This window comes from Armigeres subalbatus, chromosome 2, assembly GCF_024139115.2.
Source record: "Armigeres subalbatus isolate Guangzhou_Male chromosome 2, GZ_Asu_2, whole genome shotgun sequence".
Classification (NCBI taxonomy): Eukaryota; Metazoa; Arthropoda; class Insecta; order Diptera; family Culicidae; genus Armigeres; species Armigeres subalbatus.
The window spans coordinates 298244615-298270261 of record NC_085140.1 but is presented as its reverse complement, the minus strand read 5'-3'; the positions used below and the strand labels follow the sequence as shown (position 1 = coordinate 298270261).

The 25647-nt window shown below is 40.4% G+C and overlaps 1 protein-coding gene across 1 annotated transcript; it reads right to left on the bottom strand.

The window, feature by feature from the left end:
* Positions 1-15105: 15105 nt before the first annotated feature.
* On the bottom strand, positions 15106-25647 carry LOC134216595 (uncharacterized). The gene is made up of 9 exons (XM_062695461.1): positions 25455-25647; positions 25231-25387; positions 21545-22091; positions 21365-21484; positions 17630-17756; positions 17134-17490; positions 16845-17075; positions 16548-16766; positions 15106-15352 (listed from the first exon to the last, which is right to left on the bottom strand). The coding sequence occupies exons 1-9, from the start codon at positions 25540-25542 to the stop codon at positions 15180-15182; spliced, it is 2019 nt and encodes a 672-aa protein (XP_062551445.1). The 5' UTR covers positions 25543-25647; the 3' UTR covers positions 15106-15179.

Below are 25647 nucleotides of genomic sequence, written 5' to 3'. Positions count from 1 at the left end.
CGTGACTCATACCGCCAGAAACGAGATCATGCGAGTGAGATAGAAAACGATTGTAGTCCCGAATACGACCATAGAAGGGAAATGAGGCTCCGTGAAAGGGAGCGAAATGGTCAAAGGCATAGGCGATACTCGTCATCATAGAGCAGTTTATCCCATAGTAGAAGAAGTCACGAGTCGAGAATTGGAATTTATCGTTTTCAGGAGACAACAGGGCACTTCAAGTTGAAGATTTTTTGAATAAAATAAGGAAACTGGCACGACATGAAAGGGTATCAGACAAGGAGTTGCTAAGAAACATTCATCATCGTCTTAAAGGGGAGGCATACGATTGGTGGTTCACCCGGGAGGATAAATTTACACGCTGGGAGAAGTTTGAAGATGAAATCCGTTTTCGATATGAAAACCCAAATCGCGATAGAGGAATTAAAAGATTCGCGAACTCAAACAGCGGAAAGGGAAAACATTTGTCGCTTATGTAACGGAGGTCGAGAAACTGAACCAATGCTTGCAACGTCCTTTCTCGTCCTCGACGCTTTTCGAACTCATCTGGGAAAATATGAGGCCTCATTATCGTTCAAAATTGTCAGTAATGGAGATTTATGACTTGGAACACCTCATTAAAATAAACCACAAAATAGATGCGAGTGATCCAAACTTCTACAGACCTACGAATTTGGGAAGAAACGACATCAATCACATCGAGGCTGGTGATTCATATGGCGAATATTCCGAAGATGAAGGAGCTCCCGTTCGAACTTTCCAAAAAAACCCAGCGGATGAATCGACAACAAGAAGCAGTCGGATGCGTACAGAATCCAGCACCAGGAAATCGGCAGGTACACCGACGGCCGACAGTACCTAACTTCTGCTGCTGGAACTGCCAGAAGACCGGACACGCCTGGAGAGACTGTCAGAAACGCAAGATATTATTTTGCTACGCTTGTGGCAAGGTAGGGAGGACAACGAGGACGTGTTAAAACAATCACTCTAGGTTTGGTCCGACGAGTGACCAAACCCGAATGAGGTCGACAAACTAGATGCGGGATGCTTGCAGGGGAATCCTAACATCTCGCTAGTAGAACCGATTCCCTATCAAGGAGACAACAAGAGGATCAATAACATCTCAATTTTAGAAATTCGCGTAAACCCTATTTCATGTCCGCATATCAAGGTTAAAGTTTTGGGCACAGAAGTAATTGCATTATTGGACTCTGGAGCTGCAGTCAGTGTCATGAGTTCTATAAATCTTCTAGAAGCCCATGGATTGACCATACTAAAATCGAATATAAAAATATGTACTGCTGATGACCAGGGTTTCGTCTTTTCGTTTCAATGAGACCAAAGCAAGCGTTTTTCGGGCCATGGGAAAATCTTGTTTCGTTGTTTATGTTGAGGATCATCTTTCACCCATCAATGTTTTCTCTAGAATTAGCATTGGAAGATGAGCGAAAATCTTGCCTATTAGATGAAAATCCTTTTTCGTTTCATTACTTTTATCCAGGCATTGCAAACCATCCCATCATTCGATCTTTTGAGCAAAGATACTGATGAAATAATGGGATATCGATCTTAGCTATCTATCCGCTCAGTAAACAAAGTGCAATGTTCGTCATGGAGAAACATTTTTTCACAGCTTTTGTTGTAGCAACACCTTCGCAACGCGAACAAACCCCGAACCGCGCTGGCTATCCGGATCATCACCGAACGCTCAAATGATAATATCTTTCCAGAGTGCTCTTTGATTACAGATAATATCTTTGCACAAGCAAAGATAATATCCTGTGCTCAGATGGTATAGCAATGCCTGCTTTTATCTCTCACTCACTTTCGCGAGAATTATCGCAGAACAATTACAAAATTGTATGACCGCGCCGGGATTCGCACCCAGAGTAGTAACAATAATAGCTATTGGGATGCGCTTATTTTAGCCACACCACCACGCTATCTGTATGAAAGTGTTAAGTTATTTGTTCCACATAAGCTACTACCATTTGCATTGATGATGCCACGAAAAGACTCGAATATGAAAGAAAAAGAGCAAACCAACGTTTAGCGGCAATCGAAGTGAGCGAAAAATTGTTATCACTCTCCAGGCTGTTTTTCTTTCCCGAAAAGCGATTTCTCCCCGAAAACTTTCGTGAGGGAAAATCATATGCTCCTGAGATTAAGTGAGCATTACGAACCCTGCTGATGACACGAAGCATACCTGCTTGGGTTATGTTAATGTGCCATACACTCTTGGGAACGACACCAAAGTGATTCCCACGCTGATTGTTCCAGAAATCCGGAAGCCTCTTATACTCGGCATGGATTTCTGGCGGGCATTTGGGATTAAACCCATGCTGTCTACGAATGATAGGATTCAAGATTTGGAATTGTCGTGGACATCTAACCAAGCAGAGAATCAAGTGTACCATTTACGTTTGGAGCGAGAGCCAATCATCGAGCAACCTCTGATTGAGTTTTCGGTGCAGTTAATAGAACCACTGGAACCGGTAGTCTTCACAGCTAAACCAGAAGAAGACGATTCTTTGGACATTCCCACCTTGGACCTACCTGAGGATCCGACAAGGTGTATTGAAACGATGGAGACAGAGCACATTCTTACCGTGGAGGAACGGCAGAAGTTGATGCAAGTTGTAAAACAGTTCGATTGTACTAGTTCAGGTCGTTTAGGAAAAACGAATCTAATTGAACATGAAATCGAACTCATAGCAGAAGGAAAGATGCGAGATTTGCCCATGTACCGCTATTCTCCTAAAATTTGGGAAAAGATTTAAGAGGAGTTGGAACGTTGGCAAAGTTTGCAGGTAATTGAAGAATGCTCCTCGGAATACGCGAGTCCACTAGTACCTGTCAGGAAGGCCAACGGAAAGATACGAGTCTGTCTCGACTCCAGAAGGATAAATTCGGTAACTAAAAAGGATGCTTATCCGATGAGGAACATGGCTGAAATATTCCACGCATTCCGCACTCCAAAAGGGCTTTTTAGATTTAAAGTTGTACCATTTGGGTTGAAGAACGCACCCTTTACCATGAATAGATTAATTAATCTTGCGATTGGCTTTGATTTGGAACCATTCGTTTTTGTATATTTGGACGATATTATAATCGCCACCGAGTCGTTAGAAGATCACTTTAGACTTTTGGAAGAAGTGGCAAAACGATTAAAAAAGGCCATTGCTCTCGCGGAACAAAACGGAAGCTTCCGTTCCAGCCGCCACTACCTCCGCATCTCTAGTTCGGCCATAACACACACGCGGGTCATCTGTACGTTGCGCGCCAAATCGCAGCGTGGACATTCCGGTGGCAGCCATCGCATCACCCCCATCGTCGAGGTTTTCTCGAGCCAGAAGCTGCCAGATTCGTCGAAGTTCGTCGGGCCCCATCGATCATCAAAAACCTGCGCAGGTACGTGTTAGAGCTTAGTTACATGGCCATGTTTGCTCTTATGTTTCCATTTCCGTTGAAAAACGTCCAGCACGAATAAACCATTCTAAAAGTAAAGTGATTTAGCTTAATTACGTTTAACGTCAGTTTCTTAAATAAACGACTCACTAATTTCGGGAGCCAAATACGTTATTTTTGGTTGTATGGAAACTTTTTGCGGTCCCTAAGGTCTTGCGGTGAATGAATGGGAGGAGATTTAGCTTGCGCTTGAGAGATTTTGCCAATTTCGCTTGATAACCGTTCTAGAGTTTTTCCTGAGCCAAAAAGTCTCAAAAGGTCGGGCAAATAAAACGTGACCGGTGGTCTCTCGTTGAGAGTGGCGCTAAAGCCGCCGATTAATTGAACTCGGTAAACGTGAACGGTTATATGGTCCATAAAAAAATAAAAACGATCCGTAAATAACACTTGATTGTTTCGTAAAACGCTACCATAAATCCATAGAAAGAATCCCATTAATGAATAATTTTGTGATCCATAACTACGTTAGAATTTAGTAATTAATGGGAAAATATGATCCTTTAGACATGGACAAGAAAAACAATAAAATTCTTGCTATTTCCCCAGGAACGTATGCCAAATGATCCATAAATCTTTGAAAAATTATATTTACATAAAAAAAACTATATTTTGATGCATAAAATTTCAAATTTGCGCAATTTATAACGTGTTGATGAACCACAATTTTGTTCAAATGATCCATAACTGTTTGATATGATTTTGATTTAAATTTGGACAAATGATCCATAGATTTTATAAAATTTGTGGATCAATTCACATAGTTTCATTGGCCTTCTTTTCAAGCGTTATGGATCATATTACGGAGATTATGGATCAGCCAGTAGTGTCTCGTTCCCACAAGACGCGACACAAATATGACGTTCATTGCTTTTTGAGATTTCTAGACCTATGAGGGCTTCCTTCGCTTTTTTGTATACCCAGTCACATTCACAAAATCTTAGAACCCCCCTCCCCCCTAAAACCTGTATCGTCACTTGATCTGACACTACTCAACATTCATCCATATGATCAGATATGATTACGTCTTAAGATGGAACCATTCACATAAAAATAATATTCAAGGAAAGATTCAAACTGGAGAATTTTCCGAAAGGTCATCCATATTTGATAATCGAAGTTAAAATTTATGCTAAGATACTTATGTCAACAAAATTCTATTTCTACATAGTCTGAAGTATTATGTAGTACCTAAAAAACTGTAGACTAGAGCACACAAAAAGCAGAGGAAGGTTTATTTCGAGTCGAGTTTTAAGCATAAAAAGGAGAAGCGTTATTTTACACCCAACCGGCGGTTGTTAGATTTTCCAACAATTATGTATAAGAATCTACCGAAACCTGCACAAGAACTAGGCATATGCGAAATTGCTAGATTCTTTTATAAATATTGTATAAGAATCTAACAATTTTGTAAGCTTTTCTTACATATTGTGTATAAAAATCTAACAATGTCGCATATGCCCAGTTCTTATACAGGTTTTGGTAGATTCTTATACAGAATTGTTTGAAAATCAAACAACCGCCGGTTGGGTGTACTTACTTACATATTGAGATAAACAATTTATTAATATATTTTTGTTCCTTCGCTTATTTAGTAAGTACATACAGTTGATGGACGTAACGGAGCATTCAATTAATGAACATCAAGAAATACATTTGAATACAAGTAAAACAAATGTTGCACGTCCATCGCGTCAAATAATGCGAGGGCTCGACTATTCCACAATGAGCTATGGGAATGCCCTGCAACTGATTACAAACTTGTCCAACAAAGTTTTATTAACGTAATTTATGTTGAAATTAAATAGAAGAACAAATGGAGAATCCTCGTTATGATGTATAATTTTCTCTAGAGTGGATAATCACAATTTAGGAAACTTCTAACATAGTTGGTACGGAAGCTAGCCTTCTTCGTCAAGCGCCCTCGGCAAAACATAAAACCCACAGACAATCACTGGAGCAAAATCAACAATTATGCAAGCGGTATCACACGCTACGAAGCACTTGGCTGGGGAAGTACGTAGATCCTGACTTCTGGCAGGCGAGCTCGTATCCCAAGTCCCAACAACCGCAGCAAAAGCGACGAAAGTCGTAAGCCGTTGCATGGTTCCGTTGCCGGTTTCGTTTTCGGTGGGGTGCACGTGCCGAGGGTTAAGAACGGTGACTGACTGTTGGGATACGGAATAGTTATGAAACCGCAATTAACACATATGCCGTTGTTTTCTTCAAGTCTCAAAACAGCCAATGAGTTCATGGAATCCTGGAATGAAACGACCTCTAGGCATGAATTAAACAGAGCCACGGACGATGGCATTCATGATAATGACGACGACGATGATGGTGATGTTTTTGCAAAGCCAAAATGTCTTACTATTTGATTACCCAAGAGAGCAGCTAAACATCAAGCAATGAGTTAGCCGTAAAGGAAGCGAAATCTTCTGGATACCACCACCACCGCAAGAACTTGCTGGAGATTATGTCGATAAAATTTCCCGGCTTTGAATACCCCACACACGGGCAGAATGTACGAATCAGAGCTGCTGGTAGCAAAGCGCAATAAAAAGAGGGATGGGATTGAGCAAATTATACTTGGATTGTCAATTAAGGGTGTTGATGTTCCGTCTGCCAGGGGCCGGAGGAGTTTTATCGAGCTCTAGATTTTACGGTTGAGGGTTTAATTTGTTTGCGGTGGCAAAGGAGTTAAATTCAAAATAAGAGCGTCTCCCGGGAGCAATGAGTTAAGCAATGCCGAATATACTACGAGGATTCCCCTCCGTCCTGTGGAGGCTGACATTTTATGTTTTCCGGGAATGGAAGCGGGTAGCCTAATTAATGATTTATTGTTACTCCTACGTTTTAAACTAAAATGTGTTTATTGTGAATGGAGATTCCTACGCAATGAGTAAGTTCGTGAAAATGGGGATACAGTATGAATAAGATAAATATGAATGAATAAAAATTCGGTATGTAACTGATTGATTCGAATGAAGGCATCTGGCTTATTTTACTAAATGTTCAATTTCGCTATTTGTCACTAGAAGGTAGTAAGCTATGCTTTCTATGGATTTGCTTAGATCAGCATAAAATCAATAAGGGCCAAAATTAAGGTTTCAAACCAAAAGGATGCCCACTCCACAAGCGAACCATTTCCTCTAATGCATTGGTTACTAATATATATTGAAACGCTGGAACTGTTATTATGGGTGCGGTTTTTGATGAAGTAAAAGCTCTTGAGAATTGCTTATTGTTATAAAGAAAGATCCAGAAAGTTCGTTACGCAGAAAAAAATTTCATCCCTTCCCCACTTCCTCTCGCTCAAAGATCAACCTTAAAAGCATGACTTTGTGGGTGGTGTCTAAAAGATCCTATATTGCAATCGAATGAAAACCTCGAGTTGACGAGCAGAGTCGATTTTTGTTTGTCGAAATGCCTATGCTTTTAGAGCGAAAATGTAACCTATTGGTACGCGAGAAGCAAAACGTTACGGAAATACAAACTCACTCTATCAAATTACGTTGGAAAGGAAACAGTCGAATCAATTGGCTGATTCTGACGTTTTCTTGCGCATCACGGTCATTATGATTTTCAATTGTTTGTGGATATATCAATCCCTTTTGACACCTAATACTTACAACACACAACAGCCAACTCACTCGGCACCGTCATTTAATGGAAATCCGTAAAACGCAACACACGAATCGCATCAGAGTAAATAAAATTACAGTCTTCCACATGATCGATTGCCACTCAAATTGATTGAAAAGTTAGATTCGTGGAAATCGGGAAGGCGGATTCGAAAGCTAGACAAACAACATAATCTTTCACTCATCCCATTACATATGCTGACTCCCAATGGTTTATCAGTTTCAAATTTGGAAAACTCTCTATTTCTACAGGAAGCGTATCGACATCCCACGCTGTTTAGATAATGCTGTGTTGTACGCTGATTTTCCTGAACGGTAATATCAAATCTAATGCTATGCTGAGGATTGAAATGATAAGAACCAAATCGCATTGGATGAAGATTGAAATTTATTGCTGCGTCGAAACTAACAGAACAATTAAAGATTTATAAAGAAGTATATATATTCAAATTTGGGTCTTTAATTCACACCTTTCATTTATCTAACAATGTAATACACATAACAACGAATCAACTTCGTAAAATAAAGATAAATATAACATAAGAATTATCAATTTTGTTTAAAAAAAAATCTACGAAAAAGTCATGATGCGTAAAAAAAAGTCTTGTCTTATTTGATTATATGCGACTTAAATTTTTTTTGTTTATACTGCCATGGGGCCCTCCTTAGTCGTGCGGTAAGACGCGCGGCTACAAAGCAAGACCATGCTGAGGATCGCTGGGTTCGATTCCCGGTGCCGGTCTAGGCAATTTTCGGATTGGAAATTGTTTCGACTTCCCTGGGCATAAAAGTATCATCGTGTTAGCCTCATGATATACGAATGCAAAAATGGTAACCTGGCTTAGAAACCTCGCAGTTAACCTTCCGGGACTCGCTTCATCCTGGACCGCTCACGCAGTCCCGCCTGTGTTGTGAACGAGAAGCGTGCTTTTTTCGAACCTGTTGTACTTTTTACAACGGCGCGAGTCCCCGAAGGTTAATAACTGTGGAAGTGCTTAATGAACACTAAGCTGCGAGGCGGCTCGGTCCCAGTGTGGGGATGTAATGCCAATAAGAAGAAGAAGATACTGCCATATAGATAGAGATCTTAGCAAATATATAAGAGGCGCAGCTTCTCTTGAAGATGGCTGGAGAGCAAGGCTCGTAATGCTCACTCAATCTCAGAAGCACAGGATGCTCCCTCGCGAAAGTTTTCGGGGAGAAATCGTTTTTCGGGAAAGAAAAACATTTCAGTATCGCTCACTTCGGTTGCCGCTAAACGTTGGTTTGCTCTTTTTCTTTCATATTCAAGTCTTTTCATGGCATTATCTATGCAAATCGAACAAAAAACTTAATAACTTTATACAGATAGCATGGTGATGTGGCTAGAGTAAGCCCATCCCTTCGACTATTATTGTTACTATTCTGTGTCCGAATCCCGGCGCGGCCATACAATTTTGTAATTGTTCTGCAATAATTCTTGCAAAAAGTGACTGAGAGATTTAAACGAAAAAAGATTTTCATCTAATAGGCAAGATTTTCACTTATTTTCCAAGGCTAATTCTAGAGAAAAGATTGATGGGTCAGAGATGATCCTCAACATAAACAACGAAAAAAGATTCTCCATTGGCCCAAAAAATGCTTCCTTTGATCTCATTGAAACGAAAAGTCGAAAACCTGCTGGAGAGATATTCCATCCACCATTATTGGAAGCACCGCAACCGCTGTACTAGGCACGATTCCCCAGATCAAAGAAATTACTGGCAGGGTTCGTAATGCTCACTTATCTCAGGAGCACAGGATGCTCCCTCACGAAAACTTTCGGGGAGAAATCACTTTTCGGGAAAGAAAAACAGTCTGGAGAGTGATAACCATTTTTCGCTCACTTTGATTGCCGTGGAAAATTGGTTTACTCGTTTTCTTTCATATCCGGTGCCATCACCAATGCAAACGGTAGTAGCCTTTGTAGAACAAATAACCTGATACCTACATACAGATAGCGTGGTGGTGTGGGTAGAGTGAGCGCATCCCTATGGCTATTATTGTTGATATGCTGGGTTCGAGTCCCATCGTAGCCATACAATTTTTATAATTGTTCTGCGATAATTCTCGAGAAAAGTGAGTGAGAGATAAAAGTGATGAAACGAAAAAAGAATTTTCGTTTATCCTCCAAAGCTAGTTCCAGAGAAAAGATTGGCGGGTGAATGATGTTCCTCACTATAAACAACGAACATGGATTCTCCCTGGACCCGAAAAACGCTTGCTTTGGTTTCATTGAAACGAAAAGTCGGAACCCTGTACTGGTATGACGGAAAATGTGAGCACAAGGGCGTAGCCAGAGGGGGACGCCCCCCCTTAATGGTGGAAATATTGAACGGGTACTGAAATGAAGGAATTCCCTTAAATATGTGCACTTTACGTTACAATCATATTCAGCTGATTGAAAGATTCCCAAAAACTTGTAAAGGGAAGCAAGATCCATAATATATGAAAGTTCAAAACAACTCGAAACATTTCGGACTCAAGAATTCTCCTTGAAATCATTCTAGAAGCTCTCCTGGGAGCTTCTAAATTCCTCCGGAAGATTATCTACAAATTCCTCTGAAAATCGTTCGAAAATTCTTCTCATGTAATTGTAATTCATCCTAATTATTTCTTTGGGAAATCACTAATTATTTCTTTAGGAAATTCATGAGGAAATTCCTTAAAGATTTCTTCCAAGTTTTACTTCTAGACATTTCTTAGGCTATTCTTCCAGAAAAATCTCCGGCATTTCCTTCAGGAATGCTTTCGAGAGTTTCTTCAAGAATGCAGACGAAATTTCCTACCAAAGTTCCACCAGAAGTTTCTTCAGAAATTTATAACGGAAATCCTCCGATTTCGCTCCATAATTTCACTTCTTCTAGGAACTTCTCCGTGCATTCCTCCAGGAACTCTGCCTATATTTCCTCCGGGATAACTTCCAGGAATGTTTCCGGGAATACCTCCCTAAATTCAATAGCGAAATCCGGATAGCGGATTTCATTCTGGAATTCTTTTCGCAATTACTTCAGATTATCCTTCAAGAATTTCTCTAGAAATTTCTTTAGGAATTTCTCCAGGCATTCGTTCAAATATTTCCCAGGAAATTCTTCCAGGGATTTTTCCGGGAATTCCTTGAGGTACTTCTCCAGGAATTCCTTCAGGAATTTCTCTTGGATTTTTTCCGCGGAATTGTCCTAGAATTCTTTCCGGACTTCACTCGGAATTCACTCCAAAATTTCATTCAAAAATTAATTTGAGAGTTTCTTCAGGATATCTTCCAAGAGTTCTTCCAGGAATTTCTTCAGAACAAACCCCCAGGAATTCATCCAATATTATCTTCAGCAATTCATCTGGGAATACTTTCAGGATTTCATCTGGGAATTTCCTTGTGGGAATTCCTCCGGAAGTGCTTATGAAAGTTCCTCCGGGAGCTTTTTCAAAAGTTCCTCCGGGAATCCCTCCAGGAACTTCACAGAGAAATTCTGGAGGATATTTGGCAGGAATTTCACGGGAAATAGGATTTCGGAAGCTCCTCTAGAAATTCAACTCCGGGTATTCCACCGGTTGTTCCTCTGAAACTTCCTCCGGGAGTTTCATCAGTAGTTCCTCCGGAAATTAATTCAGGCTTTCATTCAGGAATTTATTTAGGCTTTCTTTAAAAATTAATCTACAAAGTATTTCTCTAGGAGTTCCTCCGGAAGGTCCTTTAGTAATTCTTCCAGGAGTTCCTCCTGGAATTTTTACAAAACTTCTTTTGGGATTTATTCCAGGAATTCTTACGACAGTTCATCCAGGAGTTCCTCCAGGATTTCCTCCGGAAATTCTTCCTGTAATTTTTCAAGAAGTTCCACCGGCAGTTCCTCCGAGAATTCCTCTGATAATTTCTTCGGGAATTTCTCCAGAAACTCCTCCGGAAATTACTCTGGGAGTTTTCCGGGAGTTCCTTCCCACAGGAACACCCGGAGGAACTGCTGGTGAAACTCCCGGGGGAATTCTCGTAAAAACTGCCGGTAGATCTCCCGTAGGAATTCCCGAAGGAACTGCCGGAGGAGATCCCATAAGAACTCCCGAAGGAATTTCAGGAGGAACTCCTAGAAGCATTCCTAGAGGTGTTCCCAGAGGAACTCCCAGAGAAACTATCGGAAGAACTTCGGGAGGAATTTCCAGCTAAATTTATGAAGAAAGCCTTAATGATTTCCTGAAAAAAAACCTGAATGATTTCCGGGAAAAGCTACTGGTGGAACTCCCAGAGGAATTCCCGGAGAAACTCCCGGATGAACTGCCGGTGGAATTCCAAGAGGAACTCTCGGAGAAATTCTGAAAGGATCTCCCGGAGGAACTTCTGAAGAATCTGCCGGGAGAATTTTCAAAGGAACCCCCGGAGGAACTGCCAGCGAAACTACCAGAAGAATTATCAGAATAATTCATCTTATAGATAAATCTCGTCTAGCTGAAACCTTTGTAGGGGTATGTAGCTGGACCATCATCATCATCAGAGGACCTCCCAGAGAAATTCTCGGAGGAGCTTCTGGAGGAATTTCTATAAAAATTCCTGAAAAAGTCTAAATAAATTCCAGAAAGTAAGCCTGATTGAATTCTGGAGAAATTCCCGGAAGAATTTTCAGAGCGTTACCAACAACTTTGGAACAATGGCTCGATCCAATATCAAATACTCAAGGCAAGATTTGTTAGATTCAATTTCATACTATTTATTTGAAGAAATTGTTGTAAATATTAATAAATTAGTATTGGTTAGCAAGACACTAAATATAATGTTACCAAATCTATCTTCTATCTTCTTATCTTATCTTATATATATATATATATATATATATATATATATATATTATATATTATATATATATATAAAACTCAATGTTTGTATGTTTGTATGTATGTTTGTATGTATGTTCCAGCATAACTTCTGAACCCATTGACCGATTTCAACCAAATTTGAAATACACATTCTTTATCTTAAGGAGACGACGATAGGGGGGTTGGGGATGCTCTTTGGAAAAGGGGGAGGGTGTGGGGGGAGGGGTATTGCTTAGTTATCGATCAACTCAGTGTACTTTATAAACCCCTTGGCCGATTTCAACCAAATTTCTAACACACATTCTTAATCTTAAGGAGACGACGATAGCATGCTCTTTGTAAAAGGGGGAGGGTGTGCGGGGAGGGGTATTTCTTAGTTGTCGATCAACTCAGTATGACTTCTGAACCCCTTGGCCGATTTCAACCAAATTTGGAACACATATTCTTCATGTTAAGGAGGCGACGATAGTGTGGTCGGGAATGTTCTTTGGAAAAGAGGGAGGATATGGGAGGAGGGGTATTGCTTAGCAATCGATCAACTCAATGTAAGTCTTGAACCCCATGACCGATTTGAACCAAATTTGTTTCAAATATTGTCTGTCCTAAGGAAACGATTTGAGTGGATAGGGGTAGGTCATTTTATTTTCATTTTGTAAACACGTATTCTCTACCCAAAGGAAACTATTATAGACAGGCTGGGAGGGACTTTTGGAATGCGGGAGGTTATTGGGGTTGCTATTGTTTAGAAAACGTCTTAATTTAAAATCCGTCTAATTTAGTTCATCCTAGGTTCTTTGACATTGTACAATGTTCCGAAAACAAATTGCCAGAATTTATCAAAAATACCAAGACCTCGACAATAACATTTTCCCGATAATAACATTCTCCGAAAAATGACTTTAACGAAAATGATATTTCCCGAAAACGATACTTCCCGATACACATATCCAAGAATATGACATTTCCCTGAATGAAGCTGGCCATTAACATAACACTATTTGGCATAAGGTCATTCGACATGAAGGCATTTGGGATAATTATGAACAGCATCAGTAAAATCTTTCATAGAAAGCATGCATTTGGGTATAAAGCAATGGTAATTGTTACACTTCATCGGAATCATGGTTTGCCCAGTGAAAAGCAATGAATAATGTGTTTCCTTCTGAATGGTGGATGTGACTGCTTCTTTAAATGTAGGCATTTGCCATGAATAAGGCAATGGTGGGTGTCATCCCATCTTTAAAAATATGTGTTTGCCCGGAATAATGCATCGGTTGAGGTTTTTCCTTCTTTAGGAATAGACGTTTGCTCGGAATGTGGCTATTCAAACCCACGATCCCTTTTTTCAGTCAGTGTTTCTAAAAGCCTTCTTTAAATCAAATGATGAAGTATCAATAAGTAAACACAATTACCCTGTTGACCAATTGGTTTTATCATTTTCCGATTGTGAAAAAAACTGCGAACCAAACTGGCAATTCCGAGCAAGGCCGGGTACATAAAGCTAGTTGAATTTATAAAACAAACTTAACAAACAAATTGAATGGTAAATTCAAAATACTGTTAACATCCCCTTAATCACCTAATTGAAAATCGGATGTCGTAAAGGTTGGCAACATCGATTCCTGGAAAAAGAGGTAGACAGGAGAGCAAAAGGAAAGAGGAGAGCAAATGTGAAGGCCTGGAGGAAAAGACGAAAAAAAGAGGAGAGGAAAGGAAGAGGATTTGGAGAAAAAGAAAGGACGGAGGCACGCAAAGTTTCGGGGTGAAAAAAATAGGAGTTCTTCGGAAGAATTCCCGCCGAGAATAGGGAATTCGATTTGTAGTTGGCCGTATAAATCGTAGGAGTAATCGTGTCCAGTGATTTAATCAAGCCCCCGTATGGAATGTGCACCATCGTTCAGTACAGTATAGGGAGTATTGAATCCCGAACGGTCGAACTACCCCCCACAAGCTGTCGGCCCCGGGGCCCCCTTCCGGCTAGATCCGGCCCTGCTGCTACCCAATATCCGATGTGCCACTGCGCCGGTTGCAAGCACGCGGGACGTCGACGTGAAGCTTCGGACGAAACAAGGGCCAACAGTTCGGCTACAATACGACATCAAGGCATCATCAAGGTAACCCGCCAATAATGCCTCTCTCGCCTATCATGCATGCACCAACCTGAGACTTCGACGTATCCTAAACGGCCGCAACGTTGAAAGACACCCCCCCCCCCCCTTTATATCGATCTCCTTAAAAAGAATATATGTTTAATCTTATTCTGAATGTATTTGTAACTCTTGTCTTTTTTAGAAAAAGTCTCTTAATTGTTTTCTATTGGTCCACAGTTGTGACAAAGTTACGGTAAAGAAAGTGTGTCCTTCCAAGAACATCGACCCTATAAGGAACCCCTGAGCTAGTCGATTCAAGAGGAACACCCGTAGGAACTGCCGATAGAACTACCGGAATAATTCTCTGAGGAAATCCTGGAAGAACTCCCGGAGGAATTTTCGGAGAAACTCCTGGACGATCTCCAAGTGGAAATCTGGAAGGAATTCTTTCAGGATTTCTTTGGGAATAATCAAGAATTTACTCCGAAAATTCCATTGTTGATTTCATTTTCGGTATAATTTCCGTATAAATTTTCGGTGAAACTCCTGTAGAATTTTTTGAAATTTTCACAGAAAAGGGTAATCACCAAGATTTGGGAGGATGAGATTCTGCCGCAGAACAGGATGGAAGGTACTCTCCCAAATTTTATGCCGCAGACTAACACCAATTGCAAGAGAGTTCGTGAGGCAGTAACAGGGGGGAATTAAGGGTTAACGTTGTACCAAGGACCAGATGTTCGCCATACGTCAGGTATTGCAGAACGCCGCGAATACAACGGGCCCACAAATCATCTATTCAACGACATCAAAGCCGCATGTTTAATTTACTCTTTTTAATTTTCCTACAAAATTATAAGGGCTTGTGCTCAGTAAGTTTTTGTGTTTGCCTCAGTTTTCAAAGGATACTCAGAACATGAATCAGAATCAAAGGAGAGGATTAGTGCAAAATTGATTATGTTCATCACCTTACCGATCGTATTGATGTTTATTCAACATGAAATTGTCCTTTGGATACTTTGCCTAAGATTCTAGCTTCATTGGAAAGGGGTAAAATTAACGGATAGCACAATCAAGTTTAGATCGGATCATTTGAAGTATAACAGTAAACATATATTTTAATTACTTGTTAATAAGTACCCATGCTTAGCCCGAATAATAGTTTCTACGCATTGCCCGACAATAGCGAACCAATTCCTCGCAGATCCGTTTTAAAATCGCCACATCGCGGGAAGTCTGGGGGCGCCTTCAACATTTGATCCGTTTCACCTATTTGTAGGATCAAACCCATGCCGGTGCCGAGGTGCCATTCAAAGTGACAATGTACTAGCCAGAAACCTGCAAATGTAGAAGAGAAATGTGATACAATACATAATTATTGATTGTTTTTCTTTTTTTTTTGTTTTATCATGTTTAGATGACTAACATTTGCATATTTAAGCAAACGCAGAGATGATCCAAATCCACGCAAAAATGTTGCGGATTACTTAAAATTATGTAGATTAGGCGAAAACAGTTTCAAAGTAATAGATAAGAAGGTAGGAAAAATCGATTTTTTTTCCACATTTTGAAGAAACTTCTAACATTTTGACGATGAAAAACGCCTTAGTAGAATCACCACTTATGGCTCAAATTACCGTCATCCAGTCATTGACGAGAAAGACAGCCACGTGCTCGTACCATCCCCCAGTAAGGATACCACCCAGCGAGGAGAAAAAGGAGTCTCCAGCTGGATGGGGGAAGTATTTTTGTTTCAAAACTACATCACCCAATAGCGAAGACATAATTATATTGGTTGTATTTAGTTTTAAAAAAAACTGCCTTTTGCAACATTTTTTCCCAAGAGGGGAAATCGACGATTTACTCTCACGCTCTCTTATATAATTCCCCTCTTGGGAAAAAATGTTACGTATCTGTCAAGGTACAATTAAGTGGTGGAATTAAATGGGATTGTACAAACTCGTCTTACGACAAGTGAAGACATTCCACTAAAAAGCTCAAAATAATTTTCTTAATGATGATACTTTTATGTCCAGCGAAGTCGAGACAATTTTCAAACCGAAAATCGCCTAGACCGGCACCGGGAATCGAAACCAGCCACCCTCAGCATGGTCTTACTTTATAGCAGCGCATCTTACCGCTAGGCTAAGGAGGGCCCCCGATTCATTCCTTGGTGGGAATATAAAAATTGATTCAATGTAGCCACAATTAAACGCATAACCAGTTTCAATTTTCTCGTGTCCGGGGACCCCTAATGCAAGGGCTTGCAATATTGATTTGAGGCAAACTGTGCATGGAATTAATACAAAATTGCAACATCTTACACTCTCTGGTTGGGTGTACTGATTAAAGGAAACACGTTATGCTATTTCGTTGTAGATTTGATCTTGAAAAAAGTTACTAATTCAGCATTGTTTATCCAACCTGAATTTCAAAGTCCATTGTATATCTCAAATGGTGAAACAAATTATGCACGTTGATCATAATGTTAATGAATCTGCATTAGAAAAACTTTACTCTTATCAACACCCACCTGCATTGTTGGCCCTGAAGCGCACCTTCACGTAGCCCTCGTTTGGAATCGATATCGTATCCTTGTACGGTGGATTGTGGCCATTCGGCCTACGTAGGAATTCTCTTTCCCGGAGGTAATTCAATCGCGATTGCATAGCCTCTTCGGGCAGTTTCCCCATATCGGTAATGATGAATCGATGCCCGTGAAGATGAAACGGATGGTAGAAGTCTTGCTGTACTGAAGTGAAACAAATGAGTTTTTGAAGTGGCTTTAGTAAGAAATTAGTAATTTATTAGTAAGAAATACATCACTCACGTAACGCTGTATCATAGAGCACAAATTCTACGAGATCGTTATGTTTGACTTTAACTCGATGCGTGCAGTAGCAAACATGCATTTTATCACATCCAGCTGGTAAATGTGAATTGTTACAAAATTGCGTGTCTTCATCAACGATTAGCTCCGGTTGTATTAATAGAGGAAAGCTGGGCGAGATGAAGCTTATGTTGTTTGCTACTCCAACTGTATTGAACTTTCCCCTCACGGCTGGAAAGATTAATAACGATTAGTCACAATTTTTATATTTAGATGTAAAGATTCTCACTTGCAAATTTAGTAAAGTGATTCGCAAATAACTTGCGATTGTTAGCTTCAATAACTTTGAATCCCAGAAATAATCGCACGTCTGGTTTGGAATCAATAAGATCATGATCCCGATATACTTCGTATGCTTCAAGATCTGCTGCACATATAAAGTCGTCTCCTGGAGTGTAGCACTGCGTCATGTGATGATTCAACGTACGACCGAGCGGATACGGATTGTCATACACAGGTGGATACTGATCCGGAAACATCAATTTCTTGGTTGGAACACTTGAATCAGCATAAGAGAGAATAGCAAAGCTTTCCACCCTCTGTGAGTTGCAAAATCCGATACCTCTTACTCGTACCCAGTAATCTCCTGTAGACAAAAAAAAATGTACGACGAGATTAGCAACTCCTTCTGGAATCGATGCATAAAACGCAACCATTTATCAGATGCAAGATAGTCAATTATTATCAATAAATTTGATATGCAGGATTGAAGTGAAAATCGTTACCTGGTGGTTGATTAGCAGTTAGCACAAAATCGTATCTCTCACCAGAGATCGAAATAAGCGTATCGACGATGTGTGGTTTCACAGCACCACCATCAGTCGAAATAATCATCTTTTGATGTTTTTCAATCTGAAAATATTTGAAAAAACCCAGATTAATCCACCTAGCAGTGATAGTGCCTTTCTCGTTTCTTGTGAGTGAGTAATTTCTTCGCACTTTTGGTATGAAAAAAAGTATTTTGGCCACAACTTCTGAGCCCACAGTCCGATCCGGCCAATTTTTAATAGGAAACAATGGGACATGATTCTGCGTCGAATGTTGCGAGTAAATCAGCCGAGAGTAAGTGCCTAAATAGAGAAAAAGAATTTTTCTTGTAAAAACTGGCCATAACTCCGAAGCCCATAGTCCGACTGGGCCGGTTTTCGATACGAAACAATGGGACAAGATTCCGCGTCGAATGCAACTTGTTGCGAGAAAATCGGTTGAGGATAAATGACTAAGAAATGAAATGGTTAAGGATAAGTGCATGAAAAATCAGTGAGATTATTTTGCGCACACACATACACACACAGACATCACTTTAATTCGTCGAGCTGAGTCGATCGGTATATAACACTATGAGTCTACGGGCCTCCTATAAAAAGTTCGTTTTGGAGAAAACATATAGCCTTTAAGTCTCGCTTAACTTTTCAAAAGGTCATAAGTAACATTTTTTTCATGATTTAATTTGAGTATTGCGATCAACAGATTAACATGAAATATGTTGATTGAATTATTCAGATTAAATCATGAAAAAAATGTTACTTAGGACCTTTTGAAAAGTTAAGCGAGAAGTATACTTTGTATACAAGAAAGGCAAAAAGAATTTTGGTCATAACTTCTAAGCCCATAGTCCGATCGGGTCAATTTTCAATAGGAAACAATGGGACAGGATTCTGCGTCGAATGCAAATGTTGCGAGCAAATCAGTTGAGAATAAATTCCCAAAAAGTGAGCTAGACTTTTTAATATGATTTTTATGAAAAAAAAAGGATTTTAGCCATAACTTCTAAGCCCATAGTCCGATCGGGTAAATTTTCAATAAGAAACAATGAGAAAGGATTCTGCGTCTAATGCAACTTGTTGCGAGCAAATTGAGAATAAGTGCCCAGAAAGTGAGCTAGACTTTTTAATGTGCTTTTACACGATTTTTTTTGGCCATAACTTCTAAGCCCATAGTCCGATCGGGTCAATTTTCAATAGGAAACAATGGGACAGGATTCTGCATCGAATGCAACTTGTTGCGAGCAAATCGGTTGAGAATAAGTGCCCAAAAAGTGAGTTAGACTTTTTAATGTGCTTTTTTTAATGAAAAAAAGTATTTTGGCCTTAACTTCTAAGACCATAGTCTGATCGGGTCAGTTTTCAATTGGAAACAATGGGACAGGATTCTGCATCGAATTCAATTTGTTGCGAGCAAATCGGTTGAGAATAAGTGCCCAAAAAGTGAGCTAGACTTTTTAATGTGCTTTTATATGAAAAAAAGTATTTTGTCCATAACTTCTAAGCCTATAGTCCGATCGGGTCAGTTTTCAATAGGAAACAATGGGACAGGTTTCTGCGTCGATTGCAACTTGTTGCGAGCAAATCGGTTGAGAATAAGTGCCCAAAAAGTGAGATAGACTTTTCAATGTGATTTTTTATGAAAAAAAGTATTTTGGCCATAACTTCTAAGCCCATAGTCCGATCGGGTCAGTTTTCAATAGGAAATAATGGGACAGGATTTTGCGTCGATTGCAACTTGTTACGAGCAAATCGGTTGAAAATAAGTGCCCAAAAAGTGAGCAAGACTTTTTAATGTGCTTTTTTATGAAAAAAAAGTATTTTGGCCATAACTTCTAAGCCCATAGTTCGATCAGGTCAGTTTTCAATTGAAAATAATGGGACAGGATTTTGCGTCGATTGCAATTTGTTGCGAGCAAATCGGTGGAAAATAAGTGCCCAAAAAGTAAACTAGACTTTTGATGTGCTTTTTTATGAAAAAATGTATTTTGGTCATAACTTCTAAGCCCATAGTCCGATCGGGTCAGTTTTCAATAGGAAACAATGGGACAGTATTCTGCGTCGAATGCAACTTGTTGCGAGCAAATCGGTTGAGAATAAGTTCCCAAAAAGTGAGCTAGACTTTTTAATATGCATTTTTATGAAAAAAAAGTATTTTGGCCATAACTTCTAAGCCCATAGTCCGATCGGGTCAATTTTCAATTGGAAACAATGGGACAGGATTCTGCGTCGAATGCAACTTGTTCCAAGCAAATCGGTTGAGGATAAGTGCCCAAAAAGTGAGCTAGACTTTTTGCGCACACACACACACATACACACACACATACACACACATACACACACACAGACACCACTCCAATTCGTCGAGCTGAGTCGATCGGTATATAACACTATGGGTCTCCGGGCCTCCTATAAAAAGTTCGTTTTTGGAGCGAACATATAGCCTTTACGTATACTTTGTATACGAGAAAGGCAAAAAGTATTTTAGCCTTAACTTCTAAGCCCATAGTCCGATCGGGTCAATTTCCAATAGGGAACAATGGGATAGGATTCTGCGTCGAATGAAACTTGTTGAGAGCAAATCGGTTGAGGATAAGTGCCCAAAAAGTGAGCTAGACTTTTTAATGTGCTTTTATATGAAAAAAAGTATTTTGGCCATAACTTCCAAGCCCATAGTCCGATCGGGTCAATTTTCAATAGGAAACAATGGGATAGGATTCTGCGTCGAATGAAACTTGTTGAGAGCAAATCGGTTGAGGATAAGTGCCTAAAAAGTGAGCTAGACTTTTTAATGTGCTTTTATATGAAAAAAAAGTATTTTGGCCATAACTTCCAAGCCCATAGTCCGATCGGGTCAATTTTCAATAGGAAACAATGGGATAGGATTCTGCGTCGAATGAAACTTGTTGAGAGCAAATCGGTTGAGGATAAGTGCCCAAAAAGTGAGCTAGACTTTTTAATGTGCTTTTATATGAAAAAAAGTATTTTGGCCATAACTTCCAAGCCCATGGTCCGATCGGGTCAATTTTCAATAGGAAACAATGGGATAGGATTCTGCGTCGAATGAAACTTGTTGAGAGCAAATCGGTTGAGGATAAGTGCCTAAAAAGTGAGCTAGACTTTTTAATGTGCTTTTATATGATACAAAGTATTTTGGCCATAACTTCCAAGCCCATAGACCGATCGGGTCAATTTTCAATAGGAAACAATGGGATAGGATTCTGCGTCGAATGAAACTTGTTGAGAGCAAATCGGTTGAGGATAAGTGCCCAAAAAGTGAGCTAGACTTTTTAATGTGCTTTTATATGAAAAAAAGTATTTTGGCCATAACTTCCAAGCCCATAGTCCGATCGGGTCAATTTTCAATAGGAAACAATGGGATAGGATTCTGCGTCGAATGAAACTTGTTGAGAGCAAATCGGTTGAGGATAAGTGCCTAAAAAGTGAGCTAAACTTTATGCGCACACACACACATACACACACACATACACACACACACATACACACACACATACACACACACAGACATCACTCCAATTCGTCGAGCTGAATCGATTGGTATATAACACTATGGGTCTCCGGTCCTCGGTTCAAAAGTTTGTTTTTGGAGCGAACATATAGCCTTTACGTATACTTTGTATACGAGAAAGGCAAAAACATTATTCTTGCATAAATGTGCTTTGAGAATAAACGCACCTGCAATTGGAAAGGACAGTACTGACTACCACCGCTAATCAATCGAAATCGATAGCGCTTTCCTTTCTGCACTCGGAACACCGTCAATGGGACATAGTCAACTTTAATGCCCGCTGCATCCTAGAAATAGATAATTAATATTCAATCCTCCCTAACATCGAATAATTTCAATAGGCTTGCATTATGATATCTGCCACGGCCATTGATCAGAATGGAATCCACCTTCATTTGAGAGCTTTGTTGACCCGGTACCCACCGTTCGACGGAATCCAATGTCCAGTCCGTTATCAATATGACGTGTTCCGACAGATCGAAATCATACAAACCGACGTTCACATCCAGTGGGTTTCTTACCACGGCCACCCCAAGATGGCCGTTGGCCAGGTGATAGCCCGTATGTGAGTGGTACCACTGCGTTCCCGGGTCTTCCGCTTTGAACATATACCGAAAGCTGGTGCTGGGCGCTATCGGACACTGCGTCACCATTGGCACCCCGTCCATCCAGGGCGAATGCAACTGGTGGAAGCCATGCCAGTGAATGGTGTTCGACATGCCCTCCATATCGTTGACAACATCAACCACAATGGTATCTTCGCGGCAGACAAAGATCGGTGGGCCAGGCATCTTCCGGTTGATAGAAACCAAAGCACGCTCCATTCCGCTGGCCGTGATGCATTGTGGGTGGAAGCAGTGCGTGCGGTTTCCTCGGATACAATCCCAGCACGCTCTAAAAAGTAGTACGAGTAGGAAAGAATTATATAGCATTGGGAAAATATGTTTTAATATTTTTACGGGGAGTTTCCCAAAACACGTTGTGGCAGTGAGCTACAAATTATCGAATAAAAATGTGTTTATTAGACGACGAGCATGAATATTTCCTGTATTTCCACAGTATAACAATGCTTGAGCCTACTACGGGCTCCAGAAGAAACTGCGGTCGAAAAAGATTCGCCACCGCACCAAATGTGTCATGTACAAGACGTTAATAAGACCGGTAGTCCTCTACGGACATGAAACATGGACAATGCTCGAGGAGGACTTGCAAGCACTCGGAGTATTCGAGAGACGAGTGCTTAGGACCATCTTTGGCGGTGTACAAGAAGACGGTGTGTGGCGGCGAAGAATGAACCATGAGCTCGCCCAGCTCTACGGCGAACCCAGTATCCAGAAGGCAGCTAAAGCCGGAAGGGTACGATGGGCAGGGCATGTTGCAAGAATGCCGGACAGCAACCCTGCAAAGATGGTGTTCGCTTCCGATCCGGCAGGTACGAGACGACGTGGAGCGCAGCGAGCGAGATGGGCAGACCAGGTGCAGAACGACTTGGCGAGCGTGGGGCGTATTTGTAACATATCCTATGTTTCAACCCAAAACATTTCCCTTTTGGTGATAGTTTCCCTCGAAAATCAAGAACAAAAATACTGTACTTAAAATATATCTATTTTGCAAGAACTCTATTTGAATTATATAAATTTAACTTGTACCGTATCGCCTTAAACCGCCAATTGAAATATTTCAAGTTAATAGATAGAAAGATCAGGTACTGATAGGGCACATCAAAAACTATACGTCGATAAGCGACTACTGGCCCTGCTCGAGAATTCTCATGCCGACGCAACACACCAACTGAAGCCTGTGAGTGTTTGTTGAAACCAAAATCTCCACACCATCATGTGTAGAATGATATGGGTGAAATGATCATCTGAGTATCAAATGACGATCACGCGATATTCTACCCAACAGCTATATAAGGACCGGCTTCCAACTTGTCGGTCTCTTTTTTTTAGAAAATTCCTGGGAAGCGAGAAAACGGTGCGATAGTCAGAAGTGTAGTTCAGCAAGTTGAGGATCGAACGCTAATAAATCTGGAAGTAGTGATTCGTAACGGACAGTGAGTTTATCCTAAGTGATTTTATCACCCTTCCAATAGATCCTCAAATAGACAATTTGAAGCATAGTCTTTGCTTAAATCTAGCTCGCGTTGAAAGTGAAAACTTTTAGTGGCCACTGGGTGGCGAACTGGACCTCCTTACTGCCAACGTTGAGGCCAGTTAGTGTTTAGAGGTCGTCCTCCGGTGTTGCAAAGTTAAGACGATACGAAGAACTGTCCGTGTAGTTAAGCCACCTGGAAGACAAGGTGTCGCGATTGTGAGCTAGATAATCCCTCTAAATTAAAAACTGCAGTGATCAGTGCAGTGATGTGATTCCGCTCCCAGATGCGCTGAACAGGTCGTCCGTCAACATACGACCGCGGCCAAACGTTATATACGGCCTGCACCAAACGGAATTCGAGCCCGGATACGGGTGAAGCGCTCCAGCCAAGAAAGCTCCAGCATCATCTAGTAGCGAGGGAACCACGTGGCATCAGCAGCACAGGCAGATTATTGAAGGTAACTCGAGCAGAGACCCAATTAGGCTTTCCAAATTATAAGTGAAAGGAAAATGAATATAGATCTAATTGATGTGGCGATTATAATTAGCTTTTCCTATTGATTTCTTGCATCCACTGAAAGAAACAGTTACAGGTTGAGACATTTTAAGTGAACAGGTGAGTTTTCCCCAGCACGTTGTGCCGACCCTGAGAAACTGAAGAGGTGAGCTGGCTCGGGACGTAAGGACGTCCATGCCACAGACGCATGGGCGTCATTGGTAGTTACATATTCGAGGATGGAGAGATGCGGCCTCGAACCGTGTATTGTGGCGTCAAATTGTTGATTCAGTGTTATCTGTATAGATGTAGACTAAATAAATGAAATGAATGAACAATGCTTGAGCATATTTGAGGTTCGATCTTAAAAAAAGAATGAGCAAAATAAAAAAGAGCTATAGATAATCCGATCTCCTTTAGAATTTTAAGTTATCATAAAAGTAATAATAATAAACATTTGTTTACCGATAGAACATAATTGCTATTCTTTGTGACATTTAAGCCCATAAAACATAATTTAGATATGATTCAAGATAAACATATTTAAAACTAACTCTGGTTCGGTTTCTTCCACATATTCGGAATATTCATAAAAACAATGACGTATGTACTAATGAAAATATCAATACGGTCATTCACTTAATAGATATATTAAGGAACGTTTTTTCTTTAAAAGGTGCTAAAATGTCTGAAGTTCTTTTAATCTTAGTTTCTTAAAGTGGTTAAAACTTTTTCACGCTTTAAGCATTTAAACAAATGTTAACACCATCGGGGGGGACAATGGGTCTGGGGGTGATAATGGGCCATCGCTCTCACCGACAGTCTGGAGTTCGGGTAGTAAAATCGTTCAAAAAGGTCTCTTATATTTTCTTTCACTCAGATACATTTAAACTTTTCTATAAGCATTCTAAGTAGTTTAAACATTATTTGACCCATTATCACCCCCGACGACGGTAGTTGAAATGTTGCTGGCACAAAAGGGAGGTAAGCAGAGGTTCATCCGAGAAACCCCACAGACAGCTTAATTTCAAAGACCTCCAAAAATCTCCGAAAATTTTACATGTTCCGTTTCGCTAATGCGTTTGTCTCATTTTTTCATCGCAATGATCTGGTAGGCATAAGCAGGGCCCTAGTAGACGCAATGGAAAGCAACGCAAAAGGTGTATGTTTTGGTACTGCTAACACGTACTTCTTTTTGTGTAGTAATGATCAAACTATACATATTCCAAACTGTTTCCTGTTTGTAAATGTAATGCGAGCAAGAAGTTTAGAAGTTCGAGTAAAAAAGAAAGTTTAATAACATCTGCTAACTCAATGAGTGCTGATTGTCTGTACCAGTAGATTCATGCCGAAAATGTATTTCGTTTTTTATCAAATGCTCATTAACTGTATTAAAACGAGCATTCCTGTCATACACTAGTCTTTGTAAACCGCACTTACGATCCCATGGCTGAGTAGTTTTCCAGTACCCAATGGAAGTAACAAACTCTTGATGGTTCTCCAACAGTACACTGTCGATCACATTCCTCACCCGGGTAAACCAGTGTTTCCCTGTTCTGGCCGCTCGATATCACCTTGAGGATATTCCATATTTCCTCTGTAAATACCAAACGTCTTATGAAGTTTCATTAATCGCACTGCACTCGATCCGCATGCGTACTCACTTGGTTCTGTTATCAGAGGGAATCCAAAGTATGAATCAACCTCGCCGAACCAACCGACCGCGGCTAGAAGAGTTACAATTTTCCACATGATCCACAGTCACATTCGTTCGCGCACGTATGCCGCCGCCTAAGCGAAGATCTATTCCACGCAAGCCGAGCGCAATGAAGCAACTAAACGGCAGGCAGAATCCCG